At 34.1% G+C, this 18,554-nt stretch overlaps 1 protein-coding gene across 4 annotated transcripts in view; it reads left to right on the top strand.

Moving 5' to 3' along the window:
- The window catches only part of LOC131691046 (calcium-transporting ATPase type 2C member 1), a 162,755-nt gene that overhangs the window by 120,895 nt on the left and 23,306 nt on the right, over positions 1 to 18,554 (top strand). For all 4 annotated transcript variants that reach the window (XM_058977198.1, XM_058977200.1, XM_058977196.1 and 1 more), the window contains exons 2-5: positions 8,169 to 8,421; positions 8,495 to 8,651; positions 10,229 to 10,499; positions 10,574 to 10,811. In XM_058977198.1, coding sequence (XP_058833181.1) covers positions 8,211 to 8,421; positions 8,495 to 8,651; positions 10,229 to 10,499; positions 10,574 to 10,811 — 877 coding nt within the window. In that variant the 5' untranslated portion in view covers positions 8,169 to 8,210. The remainder of the gene's footprint in view (positions 1 to 8,168; positions 8,422 to 8,494; positions 8,652 to 10,228; positions 10,500 to 10,573; positions 10,812 to 18,554) is intronic.

The raw sequence follows: 18,554 nt of genomic DNA on the forward strand, positions 1-18,554 counted from the left end.
AGCATGTCCTTTCTGTTGTGGGACCTGATTAGAGTTAGCCAACAATCTGGACCATCACACAGTGATGTGTCGATTTTCACACCTTTTACATTTTTTTCTAAATGTACATTACCCAAAGCTTCGTCCTTGAGTAAATCGATTGAAAAATATAAGTGCTACATTTTTTTTGAACCGTACAAAGTCTTCAAAATCTGCAAGATTTTGAGTGACAAAAAGTTTTTGTTCATTCTAATTCATCTCATTTTAATAAGTACTACAATGATAATTTAACAACACATATAGGCGTTTCTAATAGAAAATCTTCTCAGGAATTCAATGGTGTATTTCGATTTGAGAAATAATGAGTATTTCAAAAGTTACCAATAAAATCAATATAACTATGTTGTTTAACGCGGACTTATTTACATTCAGAGTGTCATCTCTTTATCGGTAAAAGCGTGTTGAAGGATCTCATCTAGTACAACGCACGCAGAATTTTATCTAGTTTTCAAAAATCATGGTGCCATCCTACGCCGTTTTGCGCCGAAGGTTGATATTTGGACATTTGTAAAATTAGTTTTTTTCATGGAGACGCATATTTTTTGATTTCATGAGTTTTGCATTATTATTCACCGGTGGATTTCTTTTTCTGAACGCTGCTTGTAAATTCAGGGTTTGGGGCGATTTCCTTTATTGAAGTTTATTGAAGCAATCTCTTTTAAAAACTTCTAAATGCATAGTCTAATCCGTCACAAAAACAAACGCTGGCTTTCTTACTGAAGGAACAGATACCTCGACAAATCATTTTTTGTGCACTTACCAATGAAAACAAACTTGAGCATTCTAGGAACCTTGCCATGAGCAGGAACCTTGTAGAGTTTGAGCCCCGGGCTTTACTTGAAATCCCCATAGATCGTCGACGAAGACACACCCATCGAGTTTCGTCAGTACCTCGTCGTACAGGTTTTTTCGCCAAGTCATAATCCAAGGTATTGGGATTAAATTTGTTTTCCGTATGACCTTCAACCACAGAGAATGGTTGGCAGTGGTGAGAGTTTCCTTGTGCTTTTTAATCACTAGAGCCACAGTACTTTCTGGATAATCTTGCATTGCATTATTTCCAGTTCGCGAGTCGACGCTGAAGGTTTTTCGATTAACTGTTAATAATTATTTTTGTTTTCTCCTTCTGCATATCTCGGAATCATGTTAGTTTAATATTCTGAAATAAATAGACCGAGCGAAAGCGTTTACAAATAATGAAACGCTTTCAAAAACATGCAGAAATGAGCTCAAATTTCTTGATTTCTTCAATTTCTTCATTCCGTTGTGCCCCTGGCCCAGTAGAACATCAGAACGGCTTAACGAAAAATCTAATGACTGACAGGAATTTTTTTGACAAAATTTTAGATTGGGTTTCGCGCTATTTTTAGTTGAACAACATATCAGGAATCATACAAGGTAGAAATATAAAAACATTACTGTACATGCTGTTATTCGGAGATTCAGACTTTATATTTGGCGTTAAGTGCACCAGAGTAAAGTGTGATAGCCAATTGAAAACTAAACATGATGTTGGGATGTTGTCGGCAAATTTTCAATAATATTTGGTTTTGTTTTTAGTTATATTTTGTAAATATATAAAAGACTCGCGGTTCGGTTAAGTCACCGCAATGAGCCGTATCGAATAAACGAATTATAAAAAAGAATAGTGCTTTCATTCAAAGACGGTGTGATTTAATTCACTATTCGCCATTCCCTAAATATGAACCGTGTTAAGATATAAGTTTCCAAAATTCGAGAAATATTTTGTCAAAAAGACGTGCCCCCCCCTCTTGCGCGCCAGCTGGTGCCGCCTATGGTTTCATCACACGCACTTTTCTTATTAGCCACGAAGTCACATCAGATTATCGGGTTGTATTTACATAATCTTGCTTGGTGGCTGAAAATTCAAGAAGAAAACGTACTCGCAAGGATTAAAACAAAAAATGAATCCACTCCACCATAGAATGGCCCATTTTTATCGGTTTACTTTGGTTGTAATTGCGGTAAACCGGTTTCCTCGAGAGGGAAATTCGCCGGAAACCTGCTTTTATTCGCCATATCATAGCAGTAGGAGCTCTTGGCAATTGCGCCCATTTTTTCGGGGGAAACACTCATAGGAAAAGGAAACCGGCCGCGGTGGTAATAAACATCCTTCTGGAAAACAATGCTGTTCGTTCGAGAACTGCTCTGTTGTATGCAGCAAAAATACCAGAACGGATTTTTGTGCGAAAGTGACAAATATGTAATTGCTACTGAAACAAGCAACACAGTAAAAAGAGTTGTAGTTTGTGTTTGTGTAGAAGTTTGCGCGATTCTAATTTGGTTTTGTTGAAGTTTTTCTAAACTCGACGACTCATTTATATACCATCTGTCACACATGCACCGGAAACCTGGTGTGGGAAAATCGCTTCTATGTTATGTAATAAACTCAACTTATCCTATTTTCTATAGCCAGAGCTTGAATTTTGCCCTTATTTCCATGGGAAGCACAATTTTTTCTTGGTAGGCAGGGAAGGGCCTTCTCACCATTCAAGTATGGAATGCAATATGGAAGCACCATAATTTAGTTCTGGGCAACGCTCGTTGTATTGTATGATAGCTAAATTAAATGCAGAGCAAGTAGTGAATATGAAATAAGCCGACTAATATAATCTTTTAACGATAGTTACCTTTGTGAAATCAGTGTTGTTTTTTCATACATCAGTTTTGAATTAGTTGTTTAAGTAGAAACAATCACTGGAGTATACATGACGATCATACATTTTTCACTTTTTGAGCTGAACATCCCATCTTCACCCTACAAATTTATGTTGCATGTAAAATGTAAAAGTAAACATAATGAAAAGGATTATATCTTTTTTCAATTTTCTTTCTTAAATTAATTTACACGAACATGATACTTATTTCATTTCATTATGAAATGATGAAATAAACCTATTTTCGACTTTTTTAGTCACGCAGTATTTGTTATCTTACTTGTTATATTGTAACTAGCTCTTGTGGGCAATATGCACTGTAGCTACAAGAGCCACATTTTTATATCATCTCATTCAACCCCATCGTATGAATGGTTTGACGCCATTGCAAGCATATTCAAGAAATACTACATATATCAGTTTGAATAAACTTAGTGCATCAAACATCAACAATTAATACTAGTTTCATGGTAAATCTCCATTTAATACTTCGGTTAAGAAAATAGCTCTTTATATTCTATTGAACATAATGGTAGCTCTTCATATTAATCTCTAACAGAAAGTGTGTGTGTGTTAACCTTCTACGTCCCATTGGCCGGCAGTGGTATTATGAGATAACATTTTTTGCATATGGTCCAATCACCCCATACAAACAACGTAATCTCGGGATGTAGATGTTAGCTCTACCGATCTTCGATTCATCGCCACGAATGCGTGTTCATAGAATTCACGCGTATTTACTGTATGATATAATTTTATCTAATACGTTGCTATATGCTATACGTTTCTATTGAGAAATGTAAAAATGTAAAAAGAGGAAGAAAAAATACCAAAAGAAAAGAAAAGATCTGATATTTAGCTGAGGGGTGCATGTAGCACCAGTAGTCAGTAACCACGCTACCGTTGGTGAATTTCATTTTTCACACAGGTGTAGATTGCGAAACGACTGCTAAAAAGGATATTGTCCGGTGGCTCCTGTCCTCACACAAGCGATCCAAGGGTATACCTAATTGTTAGTTTGGCACTACGGCTAGAATCCATAGCTGCTCGGACGAGAGTGTACGGATAAATCTTTTCCGCTACACGAACGTATTCCACAAAATCACTATATTTCAGGATAAAACTGACGCGAGCGAAAAGCAACACATTATATTGATCTCTAACAGAAAGCTGCTTTAAAAAATTTATTGCAATACGCCTTGACTTGGGTTTATGGAGGAGGCTGGAAAGGCTTATTGGGCCTTTTCCATATTATATGTTTTTCAAGCTATTATCTGTTCAAATCGAAATTTAGCCAGTAGTTAGTTTTTGTAGTATTTGTACGGTCTTCGACATAATAATGTATATTTTTCAGATGTGTTTACTCCGCTTCACCTTGCATATCATTTATTTTATTGCCATTATCAACATGATTGTCACAATATCCAATGTCTAATATGTTGTAGTATACGCCTCGTACGTCCATCTAATATTTACGGAATGAATGGTGGTCAGCTATTTTCGTCCGAATCCGTCATCAACAGTGATATAATTGAAAGGTGGTTATGCAACTAATATTTTGCGATCTTAGCAGTTTTCATATTTTAATATTTTCAAAATTGCACTTTTTTCACATGTAATTGTAAATGTTCGTTGATTTAAAGGCATTGTAAAGGGACACAGGATGTCAAACAAGTTGACATTTCTTTGGACTGGAAAACACATTCCTTTGTTTGTTTAATGTTTATTTGCACATCTGTAGAATAATCCACGGAGCATTTGATGCAGGGAATACGGAAAATTTTGTCTGAGTGGAATGATGACAGTCGAATTATGTATGAGGGTCGAGAATTGACTATTCACGAGAAGAATTCAAAACCAGCTTCCAATTTGCGGCAACACGAAGAATAAATGTTTGATTGTCTCATTTAATAGTTTGCATTTATTCCATTAAATTGTGTTATTATGTAATATTAAATGTTCTCATTTATTGAGTACTTTCATTAGCTTCTGAGTACTACATATTTTATCATGAGTGTCATAATATTATAGCTCGATTATTGTCGTACAAGGCGACAAAACCAGGATTATCTTCTTTCTTTCCTGCATTTTCTGGTTTAGCACATGTTTCAAATTAGTAAATTAGTTTCTTTTCGTTCTTATTGTCTCTAATCTTGTTTTAGTGATAAAACAAGTCGGTGCTTTCAGATACTTTGGTAGTGCTTATTTTATACCGTTCTAAATGTCCTTCAATTAGCAAAACACGTTCGAATAAAGCTAACGTAAAAGTCGGAGTCAGTCATCCGTGGAGACAGAAACCAATACATAACTGTCATTTCGTCTCCTATAATAATACCAATGATTATACACGATAAGTAATACATACTTGTATTATGAAATCCTCGACTATATAACTATTAGCATATCGACAAATGTCTCGAGATAGTAAAGCTAATTGCTTTTCATTGTATAGTATTGGCCTTAGAATGTCGTGTTCCACCGGAATAAAGATACAAGGAATAAAAAAATCGTTTCAATGGCGTTTGATTCAATTTAATATAAGCAACGCTCCCGACAATCGGCTGTCCGGAGTTGTAGTTGCATTTTGCAAGCCGAATCAATTCAACAAATGTTAAATCTATCATAAATTCTCGGCAGCCGGCTGCCTAGAGTAATGAACACATGTTAAGTTGCATAAATCGTATCAATTATCACGGTGAATGTAGATTTGTGTAACTCTTTACTCCATCCTACTAACAACAACTCCTTACCGTGGCAACTTTATTGGTATTTCAAAATGTAGATCTCTCGAAATGTGCACATTGAGGATGGTTAATTACTCCTAAACCCATTCGTTGATTCTCTGTGTAATTTCACTTGTTCTGGCCCAAAAAAGTGCGCTCACAGTTGTTGTTTTTACGCCTACAATCTCATGCCCGAAATGAATCTATTTTAACATGGAGCGATTCGTGCACAGTTTGAGGTGAGCGCAACGCTCCAAAAAAATGGGTCGACGCCTCGCACTCACATATAAAATAGACTTTGTTCGTATTAGTTTTCGCATCCATTTGTCGTTTACGAAGCTCACAAAGATTTTCTTTGCTCTATAACTTTTAACTCCGCACGCCCGTCACAATCGTATCATGATTGCATTGTGTTTTGTGACATTCTCTCCTACGCTGCTATAAATAACTCATGACAGAAAATTAAAGGCTTGTTGTAGGACACGACCACGGTGACATTTTATAAATGTAGCACTTTTTAAGAGCGTGTAATATAATTTTCGAAAGAGTTTTAATCTATCAACACTATCGACTCATCTCAGGGGTAACAACTATATATTCTTCAGTGAAAACACACTACGTCACGTTGTAGCTTACTCCCCTGTTCCCATGTGTTACAATTTGCTACACACCCTCCCGCTTAATACATAATTTATTGATGGTCCTTTAACATTAACAAAATTCTAAAACGAAATACAACGCAATAGTCTATGATAAACTTTTAAACTATTATTTAATTATCTCATGGTATGAGCCGATTACAAAAATCAACTATGTAAAAATAATCTATTTACTATTAATCGATCAACTAAAAAATGACATTATTCGGCTGATCCATCTACCCGAGCAAATAATCATGGGTGCAAATACCACATAGCCCCTAGAAAATACCTTAAACATGGTCCGTGAGAAAATTCACAACCATCAAGACACCACAAAATGGTCTCAATAACCCATAAAAAACACCAACATATGATAATTTAAATGGGATCGAACCGTGGTTATGGTGTTTTCATGGTTTGAACCCATGTCAAACACCCATGTCAAACCCTATGACCATAGCGGTATTATGGGCTTTTCGTTTGCTCGGGTAGCTACCCATATAGAGGACTACGATGAGGAAGCCCACGCTCGCCAAAGGAATTATTCAGTTCTTTCACGGAATATGAAATTTCATTTTCCAATTAAATTTTCACTACTGGACTTTAGTAAACAATTTTTTTTTCTTAACCGATTGATGGCTATATAAATACCATTAATTCACCTTCTTGAGGTGTTGGGGTCAATATGACCCCAAATGAACTTTCAAAATGCGATAACTTTTTAAGTTTTGCACCAAATGTTATTAATAACTATTCCAATGTTCCGATTTATGTAAAACCATTTCACCACTTCATAAGGAATAAGATGATACATGAGTAATTAAAAAGTCGAGTAGATATGTCCATACAAAGTTTGATAAAAAATTACATCATTCAACACAAATTTATTAATTACGGAATATTTTCTATTAGGAAAGTATTTTTCATTTCAAACTTTTAAAATTACCTTAAGGGGTCGAAACAAATATAAAAATATTTTTGAAACAAATTTAAGACCCTAAAAGAACACGTCATAGCTAATAATAGAATTTTGCGCTTGGTCAAGTCTCTCCATGTTCTTCTATTTGCAGGAAATTACATTTGTTTCATATAAATGTATAAATAGTGATCAATCTGTAATTGTGACGAAAAATGTTATATCACCAATCGAAGGATAACGTAATTACCGACAATTTGAAATGAAGTTTGTTAAAGTATATTTGGGGTAGAATGAAGACACATTTTTTTAAAATACTGGTTTAAAAATGGGTTTTCGCGAGTCATTTTTTAGGGAATGGATATAAAACGTTCAGGATACAATTGTGTAATTGTAAACTAGTGTAATTGGAAAGTTTTATAAAATACCTTAATATAGCCTTCTGAAATGTATAAGGAATTATTAGATTTCGGGTCGCGTAATATTTTTCATTATATTCAATTATCATATTATTAAAGTCTATTCAGTTTATCAGAACTTATATATATACAAAAAGTACATTGCAAAAACTGATCATTATAAATTTTGCTAATTAATTATCAATGCAACCGTGCTGATTGTGATGTACACCTTGTACCGAGTGTCATTTGATGGGATCTATTTATTGATTTAGCACTACATGAGTCGCAAAGTGTGCGAAATACAAATTATACAATACACATGTGTAGAGTCGATGGTTAGTTGTGATAAGGCAGACGAATGTTATTAGCGATTGGACGATCTTATCGCACGTTCGTTTTTCAGGTTAATAACTTTTAATCACCTACTACGCATAGATGCTCCCATCAACGTTATTAGTTGATACTGTCACTTAGGTGCACTAGTTGTTTCTGTTGCTGGCTCCTTATGTATGTGCATTGCATAGTAACGTCTCCATTGAAGCTGATAGTTATCACATACCGTTCAACCGTGGAAGCGCGAAAAATAATAGGAAATTATTCTAATTGGCACACCACGTATGTTACTTAAACTTTTAATTTTCACGTTCTATATATATTCTTGGTGCCTAACAACTAACAACGGATGATTCAGTTTCGTTTGAACAAAGTAACAATCTGCATAATTAGAAGTAATCGATTAATGTTGTAATTATTTTGCCTCTCTTCGCCAGGGTGACGGCACCTCTCCGGGTGATCCGGACGAACTCAAAGAGATGCTGCTGTCCACTGCGGAAGCTTCGACCTACTCGGCCCAAGAGGTAGCCGCCCGGCTTCGAGTAGATGTCCGCACGGGACTACGGTGGTCCGAAGCCAACAGTCGATCAAAAATCGTAGGCTACAATGAACTTAACGCGCTGGACGATGAACCACCGTGGATGAAGTACGTCCAGCAGTTTAAAAATCCACTCATATTGTTACTATTAGGTAAGTGTGGTTATTATGCCGGCGGTTCCATGAACATTTAAATCTCTTTCTTATTATTACATTTCAATTGCAGGTTCAGCGTTGGTGAGTGCGTGTATGCGACAGTTTGATGATGCTGCCAGTATTACGATAGCGATAATTATCGTCGTCACTGTTGCGTTCATCCAGGAATACAGATCTGAAAAAAGTTTGGAGGAACTGAAGAAATTAGTACCCCCTGAATGCCACTGGTAAGTTAGTGCTTCGTGTGTTTTTTGAAAAATACTAAGACTGTAATTATTCGCGAGTGTACTTACGTATTTCCCGAGTTCCTAAATCCATATACCTATACTGCCCATTAAAGTATAAGAGTCCCATATTGAAAAACAACAAAAAAAGAGAAATTTCTGTTCAAGATGTACACTTTCATGAAAGGGTTGTATACAAAGTTGGAACTCAAAAAATCGAAAAACATCTATTGAATATTCTGAAAGTGCATACTTTTGAAAATATCTGTGCGAAATTTCATCCAGATCGGAGCACTAGATTTCAAATTACAGCCGTCTGCAGCGCGCTGGTTCTTCCACGGATGAAGTTAACACAATACATTAAACGCAATTACCTCGGAATGAAGTTTGTTTTTTGAAAAGTACCGTTGCGGTGAACGTGATATCTCAAAAACTATTCATTAAATTTTCATAATTTTGTTTTTTATTTGTTTTTACATTTTTGTGTACTTGAACGGTTATTCATTTTTAACAAAAATCCATATGTTTTGATGGCTAGTATAATAGACTGTCAAAAAATTAGTGTTGAAGTAGGCATGGTACTCAACCCTAGAATGGATCGGGTCTAACTTAAGGAATTAGGTGATGGTAATCGGTCTAACTTAAGGAATTAGACGTTTTTGAAGTAGTTTGTAAAGTTTTGGTTCGACTACTCTGAGTTAGATCCGAGTCGTTTGAGAAATGATCAAATGACATTAAGGGGACCTCCTTATTAGTATCGCATAAAAAAGATGGTTAGTTAGGATTATTTTGAACATGAAAACAAGAAGACAAAGAAATTATCTTCTGCGTATTTTTTACCATATATTTACCCAATAAGTTTTTTGGAATGTTGAAATAAATACAAATGGCGGATTCATAAACGATTTCACGCAGCAGCTCGCTCGGCTAACTCAAACTCCGTGCCAGATTCAACCCGTAATTTTTATCTGAAATGAAAAGTGAAATACTTCGTTATGCGGAGGGCTTTTCTGCGCCTATTATGGCGATAAAAGGTTGAAATTTAAAATATTAAGTGATTTTGTAATAAAGCGCGATATTTTTTAGCATTTTAGCAGCATTTTTTAACAGCAGGTGTGTTAATAATATTGTAAAAAGATTTTTTTATACATTTTTAGTTCAGTTTATGCACTGTGTATGTACAATTAAATTATCTTAAAAGCACTGTTTTACTTGTTTACATAGCAGTTATAGTTTTTTTAATTCACGCAAGGAATTAAAAAAATGGTTTTCTTAAAATTGCGCTTAACGTTTTATAGTAGCAAAAAAAATTCAATTAAAGGAAATTTTCAGTCATGAGATGCTACTCTGAAATTTTACAAGAATATTCTCTGATAATAATTCTAACGATTGAGGCAAAAAATCGCTATTTTTAAGCTGATTGCTAAGGAGATCTCCCTAAACTGTGAGAATCAGAAGAAAACGGATAATTTAAATACAGATAAAGTTTAGAGAAATTTCGAATAGATAATTTACAGAGTAAGATAAAAGCACACGTTAGCATATTAATAATACACAGAATCATCTTTTTCAATTTTCAGTTTACGAGAGGGACGACTGGAAACATTCCTGGCGAGAAACCTCGTTCCCGGTGACATAGTGTATCTCAACGTAGGCGACCGAGTACCGGCCGATATTCGAATTTTCGAAGGTTTTGACCTATCAATCGATGAGTCGAGCTTCACCGGTGAAACGGAACCGGCCCGAAAAAGCACAGAAGTTATTCTGAATGTGCACAATACAAAGAATCACCATACGAGTATGAAAAACATCGCCTTCATGGGGACGCTGGTGAGGTGTGGTAATGGAAAGGTACTTATTCCCATTGCTAGAATGCGAGAAACAGTATTGACATGATGTTAATTACGGCCATTATTCCGTTTCAGGGTATCGTTGTTAGTACAGCTGATAAAAGTGAATTTGGGGAGGTGTTTAAGATGATGCAAGCTGAAGAAGCTCCCAAAACACCGCTGCAGAAATCGATGGATATACTGGGAGCACAACTGAGCTTCTACTCGTTTTGCATCATTGGTGCAATCATGCTGCTGGGTTGGATCCAGGCGAAACCACTGGTGGAAATGTTTACTATCAGTGTGAGCCTAGCGGTGGCTGCTATTCCCGAAGGTAAGCAGGCGACTGCAAATTCAAAGGTGTTATCTACACGGCAATAATTTCAACAACCTTTTTAAACTCGACAGTCTTTTGACAATTCAATTACGTGATACAAAATATTAAGGTTTGCACCATTTTGGGATTGACAGGATATTTGGATCAGATTGCGAAAATAAGCAGTATGATACTACTAAAACTAAAATTCAACAGTTAGAATAGGTTAGATTGTAAATATAACAACAATTAAGTATTGGTGTAAAGAGCTGAATTGAATATTCAACTTTTTTTTGTACGCCATAAATTAATATGCCTTCTTTCACCTGAAAGCTCAAAACTGTGGTTAAATAAAAAATTTGAAAAGGTTATTAGGAGAATTCTGTTGGACAATGTGATTTTTTGCCATAAAAAGTAACACATGATTTTAAAACCGGGATTAACAAGAAATCAATTTGAAATGAGACGAAAAAATATTTTGGAGAAGATCCATTATGTTATTTTCTATGTTTAACCGAGAAAAAATGTAGACGGGATAGGGTTAACATGACAAGAGTTTACAATAATAACTGCGTTCTTTTCCAATCGGTTAAGGTGTTAGTTATATACCCCTTTTCAAATTTTATTGCTTTATCTAAAAGTAAATCTTCTCTAGAATATTTTCTTTAATTTCCATAGACATATGAAAAATAGATAGAAAGTTACAGCGTTTCTGTGACTGTTGTAAACACGATTGAGCATGATGACTGTACAATTCGTAGTTGCTACTCCATGATTGACCAGAATAAGCGAAATTGCACAGATTTTTAATTAGAAAAATTTGGGAAAATCGATAATTAATGTTATATACATGGTAAATAAATTGAATCATAGCATTTAAGTATAAGTCTGCTCTGGAACGGCTCGTATTGTACGGAGAACGGACAATTACAATGCTTGTGTTCTGAGCAAGAAGCTGTTCATCAATGAGAAGAGCAAAGAATTGATTTTTTATTTACTAAAAAATATTGAAACATTTTATCGGAATATTGGAGATTGTAAACTTTGTCTACGGGTTCAAATTAGTCATCCTTGACTCAAATGGCTGTTGTTTTGAGTGGAGAAAATCGAATTCAGACGTGGACGTAATAGTCTTATAACAGCAGCTAAGCGCAGGGACAGTATATTTATTGTATGGGGTATTATATGTCCGCTAGAAGCGCTAGAAATTTGGTCTTAATTGATAAATTTAAAATTTAAAATAAATTTTAAAGCAAAGCTTCCGTAAAATGGTACTTCTACTAAGAAATGGTGGATGTTGAAAATTCGATCAGGAGAAGGACCTAAAGCATAAGGCATGCAAAAAACGTTTAGAGTAAATTTATAATTGTTTATATGTTATGGATTCTCCACTGCGGACCTCGTTTATTAACTGATTAGAAAAATAAATGGGAGTAGTTGAATAAAAAGTGCGAAACTATTTGGATTATAGTGAGAATGAGCTTAGAAACTACTATTTAGAAGAATGGGATAAAATTTAAGTTGAATACACACAAAAACTAATGGTCAGCATTCCACAACGATTGAAAACTGTTATTACAAATAAAAGCTACCACATTGAATATTTATTATTGAAATTTCAATTGATTCTTGAAAAAATATGTGGCCTGTGTTAAGCCAAAGAGGACCAAGCGCCATTTGGAGAAACATGCTCTAAAATCGCTATCGCATCCAACATAGCACCAGCAACAGCCACATCTAATTATTTTTGGGAACACAAATATCAAACGAAAGCAAATAAGTGGTCTTTAATTTGCCACGCTAAAGATAAGTTACCTAAAAATGCATTTTAACATGAAAAATACCAGAAAAAAATTATGGCGCTCAGCTCGGTCTGGCTTAACGCAGGCCATGTGTACTGTACGAATATGAGATTGCGTCTGTATTTGACTATCTTTAGAATTATGATTATTTTTGAAAAAATGAGCATTTGTAGTACAAAGATAATTATTGTATCTTCCCTATGCTGACTACTAAACTATTTCTACATAAATAAAATGTCTCGTAAACTAATTTTTTACTTGTAAAATACATATAAGCTTTCCGCATAGCGGTGTACGAAAATGAGATTGTGTCACTGTATGTCGCTCAGATCGGCCCGGCCAAACACAGGTCAGTTATGCTCAACAGAAATCGAACGGCCATCCCCACAGCTGACGCACTAGATGAAGATCCACGACCAAGCCAATAGTAACAATTGAAAACCAGTAAACCTCAATTTAAACTGACACATGTACCCTTATTGAAGACGCCTGCAAAGCCTATCACTCAAGTATTGTAAAACTATTAATTTATTTTCTCTACTAGACATCTATTTGAGTTCGTATTTTGAAATTGTGTAGGATATCGAACACGACTTATTTTAGAATTAAAGTCTGAACTTCAGAATGATTTGGAGAACGTAGAATATTTTGCATTTACACTTAGATGTCTATGCAGTGTATTCTAGTATATTGAAGTTTTGTGGGCCAGAATAGTAAAATCGGTACGTCGTAGAAGATTATATGCATCTAATATAATTTCAAAATACAAACTTCGAGACGTAAAATAAATTGTTAATAGAACCAAACCACCACCAAAGTCACCATTTGTGAAACTGGTGAGAGTATTTAACATTTTGCGCTATCAATTGGCGCATCATGTATTTTCTTTGCTGTGGCGTTTGCAATCGTCTGCATAGCCGCAAGCCGCTGAAAGACGTTTGATGGAATAGGGGGTCCGAATAGCCCCGTATGCTCATTTCGCACAAAAGTGGCAAGTATCTTGAAAATATCTGTATTTTCACCCAAACAAAAATCATTCCAGCCTCAAGCTTTCTAAAATCCTGTAATTTTTTCACTTTAATTTGTTGCTTTAATCATGGTTTTACCATTATTGTGATTTTTGTTTTGTGGATGGCAAAAAAATTAAACACGTTATATCTCCTTTCTAAAGACAAATAATTAGATTCAGCTGTCATAATTAACTTTTGAGAATAGCGGTTCCATGAATGTATACGACAGACAGTAAATTTTACGATTTTCTGAGCAATCGAGGGAGTCCGAATTACCCTCGCGGTCTTAATAGCTTCGGTCCCCCTATGCGTATTATTGAATACCAATTTTTTGTTGACTTATCATTTCACTGAGCCTGAAATTGTTATTATCAGAAGACTTGAATCATTTAGATAAACGAGGTCGAATATTACCCCAGATTAAATTATCTCAAAATTCTTTATCTTATTTATTTTATTTTAGTTCTAACAGAAAATCCTTCAGATATTATGAAACAAACCCTAGAAAAAATGGGATCGAGATGGTTTAATAAGTTAACCGCGAGAAATTCAAAATATTCCATTCCACAAAAAATTGAATAACTTTTACAATTTTATCCGATTTAAACTGATAAATGCGTATTTTCATTAGCTTTTAGCAGGCTATAAGCTTCACTAAAATATGATCTAGCCCAATATCTTAACCAAACATTTCTTTAAAAATTAGGAAAAATTAAGAAAAAAGGACAACATCGTATCTAACGTCAGAATTATTAGTCACATTAAAACAAAATGATTAGAGGACAAAAAGTACATGCATTTACCTTTGATTTATCATAATTATATTTCGTATCGATGCGCTATAACCTATAACTGAAGATATACTGATACTAAACGTACTCTTTATTTTAAAAGCGAAATTCATTTTTAGTGAAACTCGAAAACTGTTATATTGTAATTTTTTGTTCTTAATTTTCTGATTCAGCACACCATTTTAAATTGAAAATAACTACCTGCTTTTTGAATTCAGAAATGCTGTAAACTAGTAATCAATCATTCAAAATGCATCGCAAATGCGTTCTTGTTAGATTGATTTTTATCAGCAGGTAAAACATCGTTACTGTGATTGATCACGTTATCTCATGTTGTAACAACCGTGTTATATTGCTATCAACGATGAACACCACATTTCTACTTGCAATTACTAACGAACGCTTGCATTGACCTCATCGATATGGCTCGTATTACCGAAAAGAAGTTCAACACAGGCATGGCAAAAGCACCGAACGGTGCTGCACGGTGGCCACTTCTACCAATAAACACGCCACCAAGAGCATTGAAGTTGGCACGCCGTACCGGTGCTCAACAGCAGACACCGGTCGCCGATACCAAGGCACGGGTGTCGGTGCCAGCGCATGATATTTAACCACCGTGCTCGATGCTTGGGCAAAGCACCGACCCGAGTGTTTCTGACTTCGGTAGGCACCGTAACCGAGGTGCATCTCACATCGGCAGGCACCGCAACCGAGGTGTTTCTGGCATCGGCAGGCACCGTACCGAGTGTTTTTAAATTCGTAAAACACGGCAGCTTATATTTCGGTAGCGATTATCGCCGCGCTATTGCTGTCGCTTGGTAAGTGGCTCAAAGCAATTTGGTGCGTTCATATGCATGAACGAGCTTGGTACTTAGAAGAATCTGTAATGCACTTTACAGCAAGGAAGGATTAAGTAGGTATGCAAGTAGGAATTATAAATGGATGAATGAATGGATTTAATTTGGCGTTGGTACTGTAGTCGAATTGTACATCTTAGCCAACTCTTACATCAAACAACCTCAGGCCGAGTATTACGTTTGAAGACCATAACTGACCATTATTCAGTATCAAAATTAAAAAGATTTTTCTGCACTTCGAAATTTAAATATCGTTCGGTCATTTGTATTCTTTAAAAATAAGAGAAAATTCTCTTCTAAAAACTAAAAAAAAAATATTGAGACTAACTATTTAACGATTAATAGCGATTGGATTGTAACCTCCACATTTGTATTACTAAAAGTATCATTGAAAGACTAAAGTGTCAAAGTTTTCCGCTACTTAGTACTAGATAGCTCAGTTTGAAAATTTTATTCAGGTATGGAAATACATATGCGCCCAAATTAAATTGAAAAGCAAATAGGAATGCGTGATAGAAAAAAAATGTTGATTTTAAATATTTTTATTCAATCAACACCTTTCATATGTTTTGAATAATTTTAAGACTTTTGACTCCAAATTGTAAAAATTATTATTACTCTTGCCAAATTTACATTAACAGAGGAAGTCAGAAGTGTTGCAAGTTCCCAGTTTGACGGTTGTATTTTTCATTTGTCGTGAAATGCTCAAAATAATGTCCCGTCATTATAAAATTAATAAAAATATGATTTCTGAAAAAGTAGTATAAGTCAAGGTCGCTAAGTATCCTGTAAAGTATTCAGCTTTAGTCATAACTTCGAAAAGAAATTATGTTTCCAGCTATCAGTCTGGAAAGTGAATATGTCACTGATTGAGAAAACATTTTAGTTTTTAACTCTAGGTAGAAAGATCAATATTTAAAACCTGTGGAAATTCTCTTTGGTTTCCGCATAGGTAAAATCAAACATGAAATTGTAGTATTTTAGTAAAATTTCTAAACTGGCGGCTTCAGCTACCATCAAATGACTTCATGAGTGCCGTGTATGATTTAAACAAAAACTTTAGGACCAATATTTTCAGTCTACCTTTCGGGCAAATGTGAGTGGGTCCAACTAGTTTGTATTGCAATTTTTAGATCTTGGTTTTTGTTCAATACAAATCATCCTATTTTGTCATTTTAAGAAATTCAATCAAATATACTGTTCATTTGTCAAAATTTACAGTAAAAGTAAAAAGAAACAAGTTATCATAAGATAATACGCAAGCGAATAAAGTCAATTCGCGTGGGAACATATCATTTACATACGCGTTTAAATTTCTATGACTTACACAAACCCAACACAAATTATACCGATGGTCTATTGACGAACCAAGCCAAATTCAAGTATCATTTCTTAAGAATGTTGTTCACATCTTATAGATGCAAAGTATGCACACATATTTTTTTTATTTTGCTATGGAATAAGGGAAATTTATTCCAAATAATAAATAGGTCAGATTCGAATATCCGGGGATTTAAAAAATCTTACCCCGGGTAATCGAATCTAAAATAAAATATGTTAAATGTAAATGTATCAATTTGGCTCTATTCAATTTGGAAAATTCCAAGGTGTGATTTGTCTTTTCAGTTGCTTTTCATTTATCTATCTATCTATCTATATATATATATATATATATATATATATATATATATATATATATATATATATATATATATATATATATATATATATATATATATATATATATATATATATATATATATATATATATATATATATATATATATATATATATATATATATATATATATATATATATATATATATATATATATATATATATATATATATATATATATATATATATATATATATATATATATATATATATATATATATATATATATATATATATATATATATATATATATATATATATATATATATATATATATATATATATATATATATATATATATATATATATATATATATATATATATATATATATATATATATATATATATATATATATATATATATATATATATATATATATATATATATATATATATATAAAAGTCAAAGTTTGTATGTATATGATTTATAGACTCCCAAACGGCTTAACCAATTTGTGTTTGTGTGCTATTAGTTGGGGATTATCTGCCAGATGGCGCTTCGAAGCAAATTGTGTTTTTCTCTTATTTCGTTGAAAGTCGCAGCAACGCGTGATGGGTATTAGCTAGTTTAATATATTGTTAACAGGTTCGTGATATATTTCAGTTTTGTATAGCTATTTGTGCATGAATTCTCAAACAAACTTAAGGTGTATTTAATGCATTACAGGTCGCATTATCCAGGAAATCATTTATCTGTTATTCGATTTTCTGGTGTAAGTCAATTATTTTTTCAACTGCTAAAAAATAAAGTAAATTAATGAGCTGTTCGTTGGTGTTGTGGTGTTACATGCTTTTGCTAACTTCTCGATGTTCAAGTGAGAGGAGTCTCTTCCTGTGCGTAGTGCTTACACAAAGCATAACTTCATTGACTAATATTGTACTGGATGGTCTGGTGGTCAATATGCTTTTAGTTTTCACAAACTTTCCAACTCATGTTTGCCATCTGCATCTCCGGCGGACTATAAAAAGTTATGTCGATGGTAGATGCCCGACCGTATCAGCAAAAATCATCGCATACCCTTACATCGATCACTGTTTCCAGTACAGTTACACTCTCTATGACTGGTAAGTCTACTTACCCACTATACTGTGCAAGAATTGAAATCTCCTTAGACAGTCAAATGAAATTGTATGTATCAAAAATGCATGCAGAAATTAAATTTTGCCGATCAAATTGTAAAAAACCCATTTGAAGATGGCTTTTTATACCTTAAAGCAGAATAGATATAAAAAGGACAAGGTATCGGATCAATTATTAAAAATGCAGAATATAGCAAGGCAAAAATCTAGTCTTCAGATTTCAAACTGCATCACTTCAGAATGTGGTTTGGTTGATCACTTGCCATCTTGTCAACTAAATTTGTCTTTGTTTTATTGAGTTTACATGCGGAATAATGAATATAGCTTATATAGTATAACTATCGAAGAACTGATAAGGACTAGGACACTAGCTAGCGATATTTATGATAACGTAGATTTTTTTCTAAATTAATGCTCTATAAGTCTATAGTACAGCGAACCAAACGGCACGTCAACACACGAACGTCGTTGGATGTGCCAGAAATTGTAATGAAGTTCGGCCAAAATTCATTTCTATGCATTGTGCTGTGATAGAAGTT

Source organism: Topomyia yanbarensis, chromosome 3 (genome assembly GCF_030247195.1).
Source record: "Topomyia yanbarensis strain Yona2022 chromosome 3, ASM3024719v1, whole genome shotgun sequence".
Classification (NCBI taxonomy): domain Eukaryota; kingdom Metazoa; phylum Arthropoda; class Insecta; order Diptera; family Culicidae; genus Topomyia; species Topomyia yanbarensis.